General features: G+C 33.8%; 1 protein-coding gene across 1 annotated transcript in view; it reads left to right on the forward strand.

The window, feature by feature from the left end:
* EYS (eyes shut homolog) overlaps nucleotides 1–18209 on the forward strand; it is a 1671360-nt gene that overhangs the window by 1001896 nt on the left and 651255 nt on the right. The window contains exon 27 of the mRNA XM_060167756.1: nucleotides 13718–13868. Within this exon, the coding sequence (XP_060023739.1) occupies nucleotides 13718–13868 (151 nt within the window). The remainder of the gene's footprint in view (nucleotides 1–13717; nucleotides 13869–18209) is intronic.

Here is an 18209-nt window from a genome sequence, read left to right on the forward strand (position 1 = left end):
TTAGGTATGTTTATTCCTAGCTAATTTATTCTTTCAGATGTGATGGTAAATGAGATTGTTTCTTTAATTTATCTTTCTGACCTTTCATTTTTAGTGTATAGAAATGCAACAGATTTCTGTGTATTAATTTTGTATCCTGCAAATTTACCGAATTCATTGATGAGCTCTAGTAGTTTTCTAGCAGTATCTTTAGGATTTTCTATGTATACTATCATGACATCTGCAAACAGTGACAGTTTTATTTCTTCTTTTCCAACTTGGATTCCTTTTATCTCTTTTTCTTCTTTGCTTGTCATGGCTAGGACTCCAAAAACTATGTTAACTAAAAGTGGTGAGAGTGGACATCCTTGTCTTGTTCCCGAACTTAGAGGAAATGCTTTTAGCTTTTCACCATTGAGTATGATGTTAGCTGTAGGTTTTTCATAAATGGCCTGTATTATGTTGAGGTATGTTCTCTCTATGCTCAGTTTCAGGAGAGTTTTTATCATAAATTGATGTTGAATTTTGTCAAAATCTTCTTCTGTATCTGTTGAGATTTTCATGAGGTTTTTATTCTTCAATTTGTTGATGTGGTGTATCACACTGATTGATTTGCACATATTGAAAACTACTTACATCCCTGGGGTAAATTCCACTTGATCATGGTGTATGACACTTTTAATGTATTGTTGGATTTGGATTGCTAGTATTTTGTTGAGGATTTTTGCGTCTATGTTCATTGGTGATATTGGCTTGTAATTTTCTTTTTTTGTGGTATCTTTGTCTGGTTTTAGTATGAGGGTGATGATGGCCTCATAAAATGTGTTTGGGAGTATTGTTTCCTCTGCAATTTTATTATTTATTTATTTATTTACTTTTATTATTTTATATATATATATATATATTGCGGTACATGGGCCTCTCACTGTTGTGGCCTCTCCCATTGCGGAGCACAGGCTCCGGACACGCAGGCTCAGTGGCCATGGCTCATGGGCGCAGCCACTCTGCGGCATGTGGGATCTTCCCAGACTGGGGCACAAACCCGCGTCCCCTGCATCGGCAGGCGGACTCTCAACCACTACGCCACCAGGGAAACACTCTGCAATTTTTTTGGAAAAGTTTCAGAATTATTGTGTTACTGTCTATTTCTTCTTTTATAGCTCTTAGTATTTGCCTTATATATTGTGGTGCTCCTTTGTTGGGTGCATACGTATTTACAGTTGTTATATCTTCTTTCATTGATCCCTTGATCATTATCTAGTGTCACTCTTTGTCTCTTGTAACAGTCTTTATTTTAAACTCTATTTTGTCTGATATGAATATTACTACTCCAGTTTCCTTTTGATTTTCATTAGCATGGAATATCTTTTTCCATCCCCTTACTTTCAATCTGTATGTTTCCCTAGGTCTGAAATGGGTCTCTTGTAGACAGCATATACATGAGTCTTGTTTTTGGATCAACTCAGTCAGTCTATATGTTTTGGTTGGAGCATTTAATCCATTTCCATTTAAGGTAATTATCAAAATGTATGTGCATATTGCCATTTTCTGAATTGTTTTGGATTTGTTTCTGTAGGTCTTTTTTCTTCCCTTTCTCTTTTGTTCTTTTCTCTTGTGATTTGATGACTAAATTTAGTGTTGTGTTTGGATTCCTTTTTTCTCTTTTGTGTGTGTATCTGTTGTAGATTTTCAGGTTGCAGTTACCATGAGGTTTTGATACAGCAGTATATATATAGATAAGATTATTTTACATCACTGGTCTATTATTTTAAATGTACTTCTAATATCCTGCATTTGTGCTCTCTTCACAATTGCTGATTTTGATATCATATTTATGTGTGGATGATTTCCTAATTTTACTTTATGTTTTCCTTTACAGGTGAGCTTTTCCATTCTTAATTTTCTTGTTTCTAGTATTGGCCTTTACTTTTCTGCTTAGAGAAGTTACTTTATCATTTGTTACAAAGCTGGTCTGGTAGGGCTGAATTCTCTTAGCTTTTGCTTGTCTGTAAAACTTTTGATTTCTCCATTGAATCTGAATGAGAGTCTTGCTGGGTAGAGTTTTCTTGGTTGTAGGTTCATCCCTTTCATCACTTTGAATATATTGTGCCACTTCCTTCTGGACTGTAGAATTTCTGCTGAGAAATCAGCTGATAACCTTAAAGGAGTTCCCTTGTATATTATCTGTTGCTTTTCCCTTGTTGCTTTTAATAGTTTTCTTTGCCTTTAAATTTTGTCATCTTCTTTACTGTGTTTCTCAGTGTGTTCCTCCTTGGATTTATCTTGCCTAGGACTCTCTGTGCTTCCTGGACTTGGGTGAATGCTTCCTTTCCCATGTTCAGGAAGTTTTCAGCTATTATCCCTTCAAATGTTTTCTCAGGTCATTTCTCTCTCTCTTCTCCTTCTGAGAACCCTATAATGTGAATGTTGATACATTTAATGTTGTCCCAGAAGTCTCTTTGACTGTCTTCATTTCTTTTCATTCTTTTTTCCTTATTCTGTTCCACAGCAGTGATTTCCAACATTCTTCCAGCTCACATATCTGTTCTTCTGCTATTGATTCCTTCTAGTGTATTTTTATTTCTGATATTGCATTGTTCATCTCCATTTGTTTGTCCTTTAGTTCTTCTAGGTCTTTGTTAAACATTTCTTGTATCTTTTCAATCTGTGCCTTTATTCTTTTTCCAAGATCTTGGATCATCTTCACTATCATTATTCTGAATTTGTTTTCCAGTAGATTGCCTATCTCCACTTCACTTAGCTGTTCTTCTGGGTTTTTATCTTGTTCCTTCATCTGGGACATATTCCTCATATTCCATCTCATTTTGTCTAACTTTCTGTGATTGCAGTTTCTTTTCCAGAAGCTGCAGGATTGTAGTTCTTCTTGCATCTGCTGTCTGTCCCCTGGTGGATGAGGCTGTCTAAGAGGCTTGTACAGGCTTCCTGGTGGGATGGTTTTATTCCTGCACACTGGTTGCTAGATTTGGGTCTTGTACCTCTGGTGGGCAGGGCAGTTCACAGGAAGAATTTAAGCAGCCTGTCTGTTGGTGTGTGAGGCTGTGTTCCTGCCTTGTTGGTTGTTTGACATGAGGCGTCCCAGTACTGGAGCCCACCAGCTGTTGGGTGGAGCTAGGTCTTGGAAGGGAAATGGCACCCTCCTGGAGGGCTCATGCCAATGAGCACTCACCAGCACTGCTTCTGCCAGCATCTTTATCCCCACAGTGGGCCACAGCCTCCCCCAACTCCACAGGAGACCCTCCAATACTAGCAGGTAGGTCTAGCCCAGTCTCTTTTGAGGTCACTGTCTTTGTGTGTACTAGACCTTGTATGTGCCCTCCAAGTGTGGAGTTTTTGTTTCCCCCAGTCCTGTGAAATCCCTGCAATCAAATGCTGCTGGGCTTCAAAGCCATATTCTCTTCCCATTGCCAGACTCCTAGGCTGGGAAGCCTGATGTGGGGCTCAGGATTTTTACTCCTGTGGGAGAACTTCTGTGGTATAACTATTTTCCAGTTTGTGGGTCACCCACCTGATAGATATGGGATTTGATTTTATTGCGATTGTGCCCCTCCTACTATCTTGTTGTAGCTTCTCCTTTGTCTTTGGATATAGGGTATCTTTTTTGGTAGGTTCCAGCATTTGTTTTTTGCTGATGGCTGTTCAGCAGTTAGCTGTGATTTTGATGTTTTTGTAAGAATGGATAAGCTCACATCCTTCTACTCTGCCATCTGAAAAAGAGTTGTAGATTCTTCACTGGGTAAGGGATCTATCAAAACAACAATGTCTTTTGCCATTCATGCAATCAGCACACTGCAAAAAGCTGGGCAGCTATTGAGCCAATCTGCCATGTTCTTCCCACAGACAAAGAGGTGCAAAAGCCAACTATACTTCAATTAAAAAAAATAGTATAGTAGATATTTCATCTCAAGGAAATATTGCTAGCAGTGGCTTAATTGCTCATATATAAAGATAATAATTGAATATACTGTTCTTGATTAAACTTAATGAGTGATCTTATTATTTAATAATCTAATGTCAATTATTTTAATATTGAGTATTGTTTCACAGGTCCTAAATATAATTTAATTGGAACCACAATTGTTAATGTGGGATATTAACTATATCACTGATATTTAATCTCAATCACAAATTCAAAAAATATATTTAGAAAACCATCTCTCCAGTAGAAAGTTCTGAAGTTTTAGCTGGGAACAGTCTTTCAGAAGAATCATGACATATGTAGAAAAAAATGTTTTCCACAGAAGAACATAGGGAAAAAAATATCTCTTCTCATGCTTCTTAAGAGTATGCATGCTGAAAGAAAAGATCAACTAGAATAATACTTAGTTTAGAATTAGCCAGAAAACAACTCAATTTCATGGGTATTTTCAATCTGAAATGCAAAGCTTTTAGCTTCTATTTGTGGAGCTGCCCATAATTGTTAGACTATGACTATGGCTCACTGAATGCAAACAGTTACTTTATCAGTAGAAAGGCCCATGGGCAGAAGTGTAATCCTGTCCTAACATGGAAGCTGGAGCCAACCCATGGTCCCAGAAGAGGAGGAAGCCAAGCCCTGGGCAGCTTATGGGCTCCCTGTCAACCACAAGCCTCTGCCTTAGAATCACACTCAGTGTAGGAGAGAAGAGTTGGTGTATTTCTAGGAACACAGTTGATGTATAAACTCAAATGCAGAATTGATTTTTTTTCTAAGGTCAGTAAGACAATGCCTAAGTTTTATTAATAAATCAAAGATGGACAAATCAAAACTCTGTCAATTAAGAGATCATTTTTTCACTGGAGACATGAAATATAAAAATATCAAGCAATCACATAACAAGAGACAACAGTACATAATTGAATGCAAAATAAATGACACACTATGGTGGAACTAAATGGTAAAGAAATCATTAAGACTGCAAATATTCGTAACATTTTAAGTAATAAATGAAGCTGAAGTAAACTCCTAATTATGAGTAGTGTTTAAGTGGATAGAAGAGAAACCTTGGTAGGTGGGGCAGGGAGGAGACTGATCTAATTGTAGCAGAAAATTCCTCTTGTGGAGCTGCCAGAGATACAGTTAGTAAGTAAGAGCCTAAATTGGAGGGAGTGGGTACAAGAATTGCAAATGGGGGTTTTCTACTTAGTTCTTCTGGCAATGATCTGCCAGTCAAAGTGTTAAATCTGGGAGTTTAACTCAGTTTAATTTTTTTAAATACAAAATTTTGCTATTTTGATTTTATGGTAATTTCTTTATATTTTTATGGCTAATTAAACAAATTAATGTTGTTTTTAATATAAATATGGTAGACAATTAACAAAGAACACATGTTCAGGTTTTATGGGAAGGTTTATCACTGTCAATTAAAAACAAATTTAACATAAGTTAGAAGTCAGAGTAATTGTTAAATCATGACTTTTACAATCTCAGAATAATCAGATTGAGAGTTGATATCCAACATGAAGGAATTTTGTAATTTTTGATTATTTATTTACAAGGTTGGCCTATTCCATGTATTCCCTCCAGTTTTTGCTAACACACGTGGCAGCTGAGAACTTGTTTCTGTAAGATGAGCGGTAGCCATGCAAATAGGAAAACAGTGGGTAACCCACATCGCCACTATGTTCATCATGGATACCTTACCTTTCCTGGCATCTACCATGAGTACCTAAACATAATAGAATTTATGGCATACTAAACTTTTCTTTCAGGTTCTAATTACTGGAGAGTTGTAGTGATTACTTATGTCACTACAGAGGACAAATATAAATCACTACAAGTTTGGGAGAAGCACAATTAATAGTAGTTCAAACAACAGGAGTCCTCAAGAGAGTTCTATATATGTTTGTAATTATGAAAAAAATCTGTTCTATTCATTTGACCTTTAAAGTACCTTTTGTGCTGATTTTAGAGAAAGCCTTAAGAAGTCTTGATGGAAAAATTTTACACTGCACAGTGTGCTGGACAAACTGTATCATCAGCAAATGCTAAACAATAATGTAAGACTGTTTTCCTGCATCCTGTCAATTCCTGTTAGACTCAATAGGGCACAATCAGAACAGCATTGTCTCCACTCTAATGAAATATATGACTGCCGTTAAAAGTGTGTCTCTTGAAGAAAATAACAATCCTGTTAGATGAAATATTAGAGTTGCATTTTTGGCAAAGAAAATCTGATGGTCTACATTGTTATGATGAGGGGGATATACTTACCTTTCATCTTCCTTCAGCTACTGGAATATATGTATGAGAAAAGATGATATGCCATCCTGGTATTCATTTACAGTGGGTAATTTATTTCAGAAATGATAATAGCTTTGAAAACAAGAATAACAAAAGCAGAATTTTAAGTATGAAAATGTCCCATGCTTATTTAAAGTCTGCAGTATTAGTATATAGACAATAATGTTCTTGATGGTGAATCAGTCTACCTTGTGTGACAATGAATAGAAATTGTATTAAAATAATAAAAATCATAATAAATTTCAAGGAAAAACATCAAATGTGATATGCTCACAAATAATTTCTCACCATGATATATGAACTTCAGTTCTTCTGTTCAGATGAAAGGTCATGGTCAGTCTATAGATTGGAGTTGATAGTCAAAGTCTCGTCACCTGACCCACTGCTATTCATGCAAAAAAAAAAAAAAACTCCTTAAGGGATTAAATCCCATGTGGCTAATGTTAATTAAGAAGGACATGTCTTGAGATTCTGACAAAAACTATTATAAGGTCTAGCTCCAACTGAGAATCACATTCCATACTCAATTAACATTAATCCTGCTTCACTGATGTGATTATAAGATAATAAGAAAGCTCTTCCTGTACATTGGGGCAAACAATCATCCCAGGACTCTCCATACTCTAGGTACTAGTATCTGTATCAGTCAGGGCTTTCCCAGAGAAATAGACCCAGCAGAAGATATATATTAGGATAATTATTTCAAGGAATTGGCTTATGGATTGTGGGGTCTGGCTGGATAAGTACAACATCTGAAGGGCAGGCCTGCATGCTGGAAACTTTGGGCAGGAGTCGAAACCACAGTTCACACATGAAATTTATTCTTCTTCAGGGAAACATCAGTTTTGCTCTCAAAGACTTTCAGATGATTAGATGAGGTCCATTCACATTATGGAAGGTCATCTCCTTTACTTAAAGTCAACTGATGGTAGGTGGGGACAACATAACAAAATGTCTTCACAGCAACACCTAGTTTAGTGTTTAATTGAAAAACAGGGGACTGTAGCCTAACTAAGTTGTCACATAAAATTAACCATCACAGGTAGTAAATTGAGAAAAATTTCAGAAGAAAACTTAGGAATATACAATGTAAATATTAAGAAGCTTATATATTGCAAATCAAATGCTAGAATTTTTCTTAAGAAAATAAAATATGTGTATTAAAATTTACAGAACAGACATATATTGTAGTTTTATAGAAGGGTAAAAAAAAAATGGGGCAAAAGACAACCAAATACTCAATGGTTGGATATTTTAGAAATAAATTAAAGTATGAACAATTACTATACATTCATTAAAATTAATAGTTCAGAATAACATTAACATACATAAATGGTTACATCATATTCATAGTATTATAGTAAGAAAGAAGACAAACTCTGAAAGAGTTTATACATTACATTTTCAACTTTGGAGTAAATTCTATAATAAAATGAAGGTTTTAAATTGTAATAAAAGAAAAATTGTTCCTTTTGGGTCCAATGGAGGTCTTTGTGCTTTTCCTTTTTTATATTTTCAGTATTTTATGAAATATTTTCTAACAAATACTTGAATTGGAAAAACTAGAGCACATGCTCTCTTCAAAATAAAAATGCTGTCAGTCATTAGACACATAATATATTTCAGACAGTGTCCTGGAAAACTTCTCAATATTCAACACATACTGCAGTGTTCGCCACATACAAGGTCCTGTTCTAGATGTTAGGATGCAGTAATAATGTAAGAAAAAGCTCTCTTCATGATGTTTACATTCTGTAGAGACTGAGCTACCAACCTCTGTACTGAATATAACATGTTCCACATTTCAAAGTAGACAAGCTTAAAAATCTGGTATTGAACTGAACTCGCATTCTTAACTATAAGCAAAAAAAGTCTGTAATTTGGAAGCGCTTACTGTTATTTACATTTTTCGTTGTATATGTTGTATTTAAATAAAATTCAGACTCTTAACCAACTTAAAAAAAAAGGTCTTTAAAACTCCACTTTATTTCTCTTCTAGCTTTCACCCGCACTCAAAATCTCTCATCTGTAGCATCTACTATTCTTCCCTTTTCTTATTGTAATCATCTTAATCACCCAGAGATCAACTCTGGAGTATTTTTAACTTTAATTTACATTTCATTGTAGTCTGCACTACACAACTTAGTACAATTGTGTATGAAATTAATATATATGTCACATTTTCTCATTATTCTTCTCTAAGTAGTCAGTTCTGCAAGGATAGGGGTCACAGTTGAATATGAATTAAACACAAATGGTTAAATGAAGGAAAGCATGTAGACATGTTTCTTCCCATTAGGATAAAATATTCTAATTTGTAATATAATACTATAAATGTATTTTATATATACACATACATATGTATTTTAGATACATATATGCAGATATATGTGTGTGCACATATATGTACATATGGGTATACATATATGTATATCCCTTTAAATCTTAGAATATAGAATAACTTTTATTTCTTCATAAAAATGCCATTAACAATTTTTGGAATAAAAAATAGATTATAAATGATAAACATTTCAATACATCAAGAAAATCTGTGAAAAAGAGTTATAAGAGACAATACTGGGCATACTAAACATTAAACTAAATTGTGCCACTACAATAATTAAAGCAGTATAACTGGTTTCAAATATCACACTGAAAAACTATACAATGCAAAGTGAAGAAGCATATGCTTTACACGTAAATTATTACTGTGAAGTGCTGGTAACTTTCAAATCTGTCCATAAGTATAAGCAAATACTTATTTATTGGACAGCAAGAATTTTCATGCAGAGAATATGTTGAAAATACTGATAGATATTATCATATGAATATAAATATAGAACTAAACAAAATCTTTGGCACTCTAACAATGCTGATTGGGACAGTTTCTAGATTGTAACTTGGCAATTTGATAATAAACCCTTAAAATTGCCAATGATTTGCTTCAATAATTCACTTTTAAGAACACTTCTATGAAAATTATTAATTAAGGGTTAGATGACTTTTCACAAATCACAAAATCATTTATTATTTCTGAATCTTAGAAACTAAATATCCAGCAATAGGTTATATAATCATTAAGGAGAATTGAAAAAAATCTTAATGAAAATGTATAGCTATTGATCTATATTTTATTGATATTGCAAAAACCAAGTGACAAAGATTCCAAGTGATGACTTTAGTTGACTGTTTAAAAACAAAATTCAACTGAGTAAATTTTAAAGATCTTACTGGCTTTATTCAGTGATTCATGGATCATGTAGCATTCAACCTAACAGCTAGAAAGGATATCCAAAGAGCTACACAAGGCAACAGATTTTATAGGCAGAGAGAGCAGAAACAAGGAAGTCATACAAGGAAAAATAGTAGATTGGTTATTGTAAGACTACTTTCTTCACAGGGATGGCAGGGTCTTATCAGGCAGATTACGTAACTAATGCTGGTCAGTTCCTCATTGACTGGTTTAAGATTCCCTTTCTGGGAACCTTATATTAAGGTTAAGACTTGGTTTGGTGACATGAGGGCTTCACATTAGTGACTCCACTTTGGGCCTGTTTTCTTGTCTTTAACAGTTATGTTGGATAAATTTCTTTTTTTTTTCTAATTTTTTATAACGAACTTATGTTGCTCTGTAGTCAGGAAAAAAAGTGAGTTTATATATATTATTTTATAGTTACTCTTTCAGTTATTACAATTAAAGGGCAAATAAATATATTTGAAATCTTAATGGGTATCATTTGCTTCATGAAATATGGGAAATTAATTCATTAACAAAATATTAGTGAATAATTATTATTGCTATTCTAATATCATGAAACAGTACGAGTTATTTTTCCAAACATTAAAATTTAGAGATTGATTGGAATAAAAGTAGCTGTGCTTTTTATTTTTATCATTTAATGAATAAATTCCTGGAAGCTATATCCTCCCAAAGATATTTTTAACAGTTTAATTTTAAGAAATAATTAACACAGAAAGCTTCTTGTTTGCTTCTAGATACAGAATGCAAGAATATCAAGTGGATTCTAAAAATGTTCAACACATTTTTCTCCCATGTTCTTAATATAGAGAATATTATTGATTTTTTCTTTTTTTAATTCAAAACTTTATCAAAGCCTTAAATTGGCTGCCTGGCCAGGTCTTATGCTATTAACTTTATATCATGGTATAAACAGAAGGGTGCAAAAAAAAAAATCTGTAAATATTTTTTTTAGGAAAAAAAGTACATGCATCATAAGCCTGATTCAATTATTTCATTGTTTTTATTCTATATTCTCTACAAAACAAGCTAAATGTGTGTATGTTTGTGTGTTGTATAAAACCTGACCATATTCACATATATGGAACTCTGCAATTAACTACAGACTTTCCAGGACCATGAAATCATTACTAAAATTGACCACATCCTGAGCTATGCAGTCTAAGTCAATACACTTCAAAGATTGAAAAGCAAATAGAGAATATTCAACAAGCTTGATTTAAATAAAATTTAAAATTTGATAAAATTTTATAATGTAAAAAAAATGAGAAAAATCCCTGTACATTTGTAAACTTGAAGTACAATTTTGAATAATTCTTGAACCAAAGAAAAATATCACAAGATAAATTAGAAAACATTTTGAACAGATGATAATGAAAAATAGAACTTGTTGAATATAACTAAATCTATTCTTAAAAGGGAAAATTTACAATCTTAAGAGCATATATTAGATTAAGACCCCTAGAAACAGGAGAGTAAATTAAGCTCAAAGGAAAGTTAAAGGAAGAACATCCTAAAGATAAGAGCAGAAGTTAACAAAGTGGAAAACAGAGACTGGCCACCATCAACAATACCAAAATCATTCCTTGAAATTTACTACTCCCTACCAATACTGATCTACAAAGCAAATAAAATGGGAAAAGACAAAAATAGCCAACATATATATATATATATATATAATATTAGTATTTCACAGTGTGGTATTGGTACAGGGTTAGAAATTTAGACCAATAAAATAGAGATCCCAGGAACACACAGACACACAAAAACACCTATTGCTAAAAAAATATAGGGGAGGAAAAAACAAGTAGGAGTACTTACGTACTCTACTGGGTATTACATACTATATTTTTAGAGTAAGTTTTAAGACAGTGATATATTTACACAAAGATAGAAAAATTGACCAGGGGAACAGAATAGAGAGTCTAGAAACAGACTCATATATATGTGAACATGATTTATGATTGATACATACCTGAGACTATATAAAAAACCAACCCCTAGTGGATTGTGGAGCTAAGTGTCAGTAGTAAAATAATATTTTCAAAAATGACATAGAAAAGGAACAACAACAAAATATGAATCATTATATAAAAGTTTGATCTATTACCATACATTAAAATTAAGAGCTTTTGATCATTAAAATACACTATTAAGAAAGTAAAAATGTGAGACACTGAAAAGAAAAATAAAATGTTCGCAACACAAACAGAGCATATATATATCCCAAATATGGAGAACTCTAAGTGATTTTTGTTAAATCCTCAACAGAAATGCATATATATTGCACCAAACAATATACACAAGCATGTTTATATCATCAATATTCATGATAGCACCAAAATGTACAGCAACACTGAAATAAGTAATTTGTAAAATATCAATATAAAATATGTTGAAAAAGAACAAACTGCTATTAAATTCAATGCCAAAGGTGAATATGGAAAGCATAATGTTGAATGAAGTTGGAAGGTGTGTGATAAAGTATACCGGAGTTGGAGTGGGGATTCTTAAGAGTAAGTTTCTACCTCTTGACCTAGGTAGGGCTTACTTGAGTATAATCACAATATGGTAGTTCATAGTGATTTACCCTTTACCCGTTGCATCATGCATAATTCAATTTAAAAACTTTATGTAAATATACAAATACCACATCTTCTTTATTCATTCATCTGTTGATGGATACTTAGGCTGCTTCCATAATTTATAACTGTAAATGGATTATAACCTAAAAAAATTTCAATCACTATGTGGTACACTTGAAACTAATATAATATTGTAAATCAACTAAATCCCAATTTTAAGAAATGAAACTCTGCCATTTGTTAACAACATGGATAGTCCTAGGAGGTATCATGCTTACTGAAATAAGTTAATCAGAGAGAGACATGAAATAAGTCAATCAGAGAGACACAAATACTCTATGTTATCACTTACATGTGGAATCTAAAACATAAAACAAATGAATATAGCAAAACAGAAACAGACTCTCCGGTAAAGAGAACAGACTGGTGGTTACCAGTAAAGAGGACCATGGTGGGGAGAGGAAGGATAGGGGTAGGGGATTGAGAGGTACAAATGACTATATATTAAATGGATAGGCTACAGAAGAGTACCGTACAGCACAGGGAAATATAACCATTATTTTGTCATGACTTTAAATGGAGTATAATGTATAAAAATGTTGAGTTGCTGTTTTGTACACCTGAAACTTATATGATGTTGTAAATCAACTTTAATAAAGATGGATAAAAGAAGAGGCAGAATGTCACATATTCATAATATAGGATGACATAGATGAATGTTACATGGGTGTCTTACAATATGAGTATCTCGAAAAGGATTATAATTAAGGTTACTTGCTGGGTAGGTAAACAAATAAATTGACTAGACAGTGGATCTACCAAATTTTTCTATAGTGTTAGATAACAAATATTTTTGGGTCTTCATGTCTCAGTCTTTTTTGCAACTATCAACTCTGCCATGAAAGCAGCCTTAGATTATATGTAAAGAAATGTGTGGTTCTGTTCCAATTAAACTTTATTTATAAAGAGGTGGCAGGCAAGATTTGGCCGATGGGCCACTGCTTCTAATACCTGGATTAGATGATTAGTTAAACAGATGGCTAGAGTGAGTGAGACATGCATATCTACAAGTTGAAGCATTTTTTCTCATCTTTCTAAAAAATGGGCACATAAAAATTATTGCTGGAAATCTCCTAATTAAGTTATATTTAGTTAAATTATTTTTTTAATTTTACTTGCTATACTTCTTGCTATGATTTATATTTCCACAACTAATTACTCGCTGCTGTATTACTATTTTCAACCTAAAGATATATAGTACACCAGATAACCATATCTAAACCTGATCCCTTTCAATAATTTTCACTCACAGAGAAAATTAACAATGTAAAAAACTGAAGTAGAATATTATGCTCTAACATTGTTTTAGTTATTTTTGAGAAACATCTGTTTATTATCAGGATTTGTTTATTTCATTAGGTGATTGCTACAGTTTGTTGTTTTATTAAAGTTTAACTTTATATTTATGTGCTAAAATCATTGAGGATTTCTAATTTAGAATAGATTAATCTACTTCTGGCTTTGTTGGTTTTATGGTGAGATAATCTATGTACTTAAATCTTTCTTCTTTTGTTAATAGCGTAACTAATTGGTCAAACAGATGTTTTTACAACACATGCTAAAACCATAAATTTCTTATCTAAATGGTTGCAGGCAAGAATTGGATCCATGTAAAGCTGAACTGACTATTCTAGGGAAGACTATAAAAGCAAGCGAATCTATTGGTTATGTACCAGGAAAAGCACTGCCAGAATCAGGGGCTGTCTTTATTGGTGGACTTCCAGATCTTCATGAAGCAAACCAGGTATTTCTGTTGATGACGTAAAATATATTCCTTATGTTATTGTATGAAAAGGAAAAGTGGGAAAACTTTAGAAGTTTCCTCGTTAGTGGGATTATCTACATGGTATCAAAAAATTTTTTTTGCATTCTACTAACATATATATTGTCATCCATTCTGCCAAAGTGTACTAAAAGTGTATTGTTCTCATTACTTAGAATTACTCCAGTGTCAAGCTGCTTTCCCATCTTATGGCTATATACATGCATTATATTTCATGGTAAAATTAAGTGTGTGTGCTTTTCTTCACCCCTATGCTTGTGATTTCCCTGGATATATGAGGAGTTGGCTCATATATCCACACATAAAATATGATTCAAGAAATGGAACTGGAACTCCATCCCCCAGTCTCTGCTTCACAAAGGGTTCCCAAGTATAAGAACACTCTCTACTGAGTTCTGTACTTATGCCAGCCTACTCACTAAATCTCCATTTAGGTAATTAGCTCATTGTTATCATTATTAACCTGTATTTTAGGGTGAGAGCTTGCATGCTGACTTAAATGGTATTGATTATATGGTTCCACTTTGTTATTATAGGCCATTACTGTAAAAATTTGACATTGCTTGTTAAGTGTACCAATAGCTTAATGTACCATAAGTGTACCATTTATGGATATTTTCTCCTACTGTATTTATCATTGTACTCTACAGATTTGGACATACTATTTTTATATTTTTAGAAATATAAAATGCTATTATTTAAAATTCTCACAAGTAATATGAATTGGGTATAAATCTACTCACTATTTGATAACTATTATGATTCCATTATAAGTAAACTTTAAAAAAAATCACAACAAATATACATAAAGGACAAAAGTCTCCTGCATAGTTGATGTGACACATATGCCTTGAACAAAATAAGGAAATTACATAACTGTAAGCATATGGAATTTACTTTAGATTCAGCTTTACTCCATTAACAGTATATTTATTTATCATTAAACAGACTTATGGGCCTTTTTCTATTATATTAATACAATTTATTGACTTTTTCCTAGATAAACCAGCCTATAAGCTCAATAAGATTAGAAAATATCTGTTTTGTTTACCTTTCTATCCCCCCAAGGCAAGGATAGTTTCTGTTACATAGTAAGTTCTCAATAAACATCTTTTGAATGAATAGTTCAAAAATGGATTAAAAGATTCTAAAAATTTACGTAAATTTATCTTTAGTCATTTATATTAGGATTGTTCTCATTTCATAACTATTATATATTTCCCAAATAAAAGGTGAGTTTTCATATAGAATTTAATTTTTGTGAGCATACATTAATTAAAAGCAGGTTCTTAAGACTCAAGGAGATACACAAGTATCTCTAATACAGATAGGTATTTAGTCTAATTGAAATACAAACAAAATATGGAACCAATATAGAAAAACAGAAAAGGAAGCCTTCTGATCTCCTTAGGGGAGTAAGGGAGTTTGTAGTTAGGTAGAGATCTGAGGGATGATCAGATACATAATACATAGACTATCATTGCAGGCAGACAAAACGTCACACACACACAGGCTTAGTAATGGGAAGGCCTAGGAAAGGAAGAGTGGGAGTAGAAGTAATTTATTACTGGGGAGACATGGATTTTAATGTGAATTGAGCAGGAGGAAGGCTTTTTGTTGGAAAATTCATCACGCAGTCTGAGCACAATAGATCCTGAATGAAATACAAAAAAGTGCATATTTATAGGCTGGTGCCTGGAGGAACCATTTAAGAAGTTTGAACAAGGAGTGGCATGTAGTTTTCACTCAGGTAGCAACAAAAGTATAGGATTGAAAAGGTTTAGACTACAGGTCAAGAATTGGTAGTTAGTCAATAAGAATAATTAAACAAGAAATGATGCTGTGCAATAAGACTGAGAGGACGACTGCAGAAGCCAAGGTATTTGTGAATAATTATAGATACGAAGATAGAAAACTTCAGAATTTGAATGACCAGGTTGGCTTATGTAAGCAGAGAATTCATGTGGAAATCACAAGTTTGTTTACAGGAACAGATGGCAGGTTCATTTTGGTAGTTGTTACTTTGGGCAGGGATAATTTTCAAATATTTAACAACTGGCTTGCAAATATCACTACCTCATCAGTTCTTTGCATCATTACATTCCTGCTGCACATCATCTATATTAGCAGAACATTGTGACATAGAATAATTCATTTGAAATATGGGCCTTGAGTGATGTCAGCAACACAGTATAGTGAGATGTTCTGTCTCTCCCCTTCAATCTACAACTAGTAAACTATCCACAACTCAACAAAGATGCTTCTGCCCAACAAACCAGGATGCTGGAGAATTCCTCACATCTGTCTATCTAAAGGAGCATGGACTGGAACACACACAGGAGGCAGAACCAGGGGAATGGCAGAGGCAGTGCCTTCAATCCTGGCCCTCTAGCCATGGCAGCTGAGCCTGCAGCTGCAGAGAATCCAGGAGCAGCAGGGAAGGTGGCACAGGTGACCCAGGCCCCCAGCCACAGGCAACAGAGGAGCAGCAGCAGCAGGGTCAGGGACCCCATCCCCACAGCTACAGAGACATCTCCACTTCCAGCACCCACCCACCTACAGTGGCAGAGCCTGCAAACTTAACACTGGTCATGGCAGAGGTGCCCAGATTCCCTACCTTTCTTCCCACTGAGACAGTAGAGCCTGTGGCGATCCCAGACACAGAGGAAGAGCTCACCATCCTGGACCCCAGGTGGCAACGACAGTGACATTGACAGCAGGAAGGCACCAATGACCCTGGAAGCATAAGTGGTGGTAACAAGGGCACAGGAATACACCTTTGGCAGAGGCCATGGAGGGTGAAAATTACTGACTCTCAAGTATGACCAGAGGCGGCTCAGGTGAGAGAAATTGAAAACTTATGCTATATCAATGCCTACTGCAACAACAAAAAATACCTCTAATTTCTCACCTATTGAATCAATAGAATCAAGTAGAGAGAGGCTTCAAATGCATCATCTTAGGAACAAATCATCAAGCACAATGAAGAACCACAGTAACACTGTACCACAGAAAGAAAATTACTATTCTCCATAAAACAAACTTAGTGACACTGCATATTGCAATTTGATAGAGATTTCAAAATATTTGTCATGAAGTAAAGCAATGAGCTACAAGACAACTCAGAAAGCAGTTCAGTATGCTCAGGAAAAAAATCAATGAACAAAATGAATCCTTTACCAAAGAGATTGAAACTCTATAAAAGAAACAGACAGAAATTCTGAAACTGAAGAAATTGACAAACAAGATGAAGAATGCATTAGAAAACATTAGAAACAGAGCAGACCATATGAAAGAAAGAATTAGTGAGTTTGAAGTTAGAAATCTAGAATGATACAAGTAGAAGAGTGAAAAGAATAAGGTATAAAATAAAATGAGGAAATTCTATGAAACATATCTGAGTCTTTTAGGAAGAGCATTAGAGTAACAGGTGTCCCAGAGGAGAATAGAGGGGGAAGGGAGCAGAGAATTAATTTAAGCAAATAATACCTGAGAACTTTCTAAACCTGGGAAAGAAACTGGATATACAAGTCCATGAAGCTAAGAGAATACCTAGTTACTGAAATGCAAAAAGACCTCTCCCAAGACAGACTATATTAAAATTGTCAAAAGTAAATATGGCAAAGAAAGAATTTTAAAAGCAGCCAGGGAAAAAGTTATGATAACCTACAAAGGAACCCTCATTAAGTTATCAGCAGATTTCTCAGCAGAAGGATTACAGGCCAGGAGGGAGCATAATGATATTCTCAAAATACTGAAAAACAAAACCTGTCTTACAAGAATACTCTATCCATCAAGGTTGTCCTTCAGATATGAAGGAGAAATAAAGGCTTTCCCAGAGAAGCAAAAGCTGAGGGAGCTCATCAACTCTAGCCCTGCCTTAAAAGAAATGTTGAAAGGAGCTCTGCTACCAGAAAACAAAAAGTCAAAAGTATGTAAAACAATGAATAAGGTGATAAATAGACAATAAGAATAAGAAAATTGCAATTCTATATCAGAATAGGTTTATAAACGCTTTATTATAGCATAAAGTTTAAATGACAAAAAAGGAAAAATAACTATAGCTACTTCAACTTGGTAACAAACTTACAACATAAAAAGGGAAAATTTGGAAAACAACAACACAAAAGGGAAAGAGAAGATAGACAGAACCAGTATAGGTAAATGAAGATAAGATGCTATCAGCAGAAAAAGGACTATTTTATCTATACAATGTTTTATACAAACCCCATCGTAACCACAAAACATAAATTTAGAGCAGAGACATTAACATAAAAAAAGAGAAAACAGAGAAAATCATCA

This window comes from Lagenorhynchus albirostris, chromosome 12 (assembly GCF_949774975.1).
Source record: "Lagenorhynchus albirostris chromosome 12, mLagAlb1.1, whole genome shotgun sequence".
Taxonomy (NCBI): domain Eukaryota; kingdom Metazoa; phylum Chordata; class Mammalia; order Artiodactyla; family Delphinidae; genus Lagenorhynchus; species Lagenorhynchus albirostris.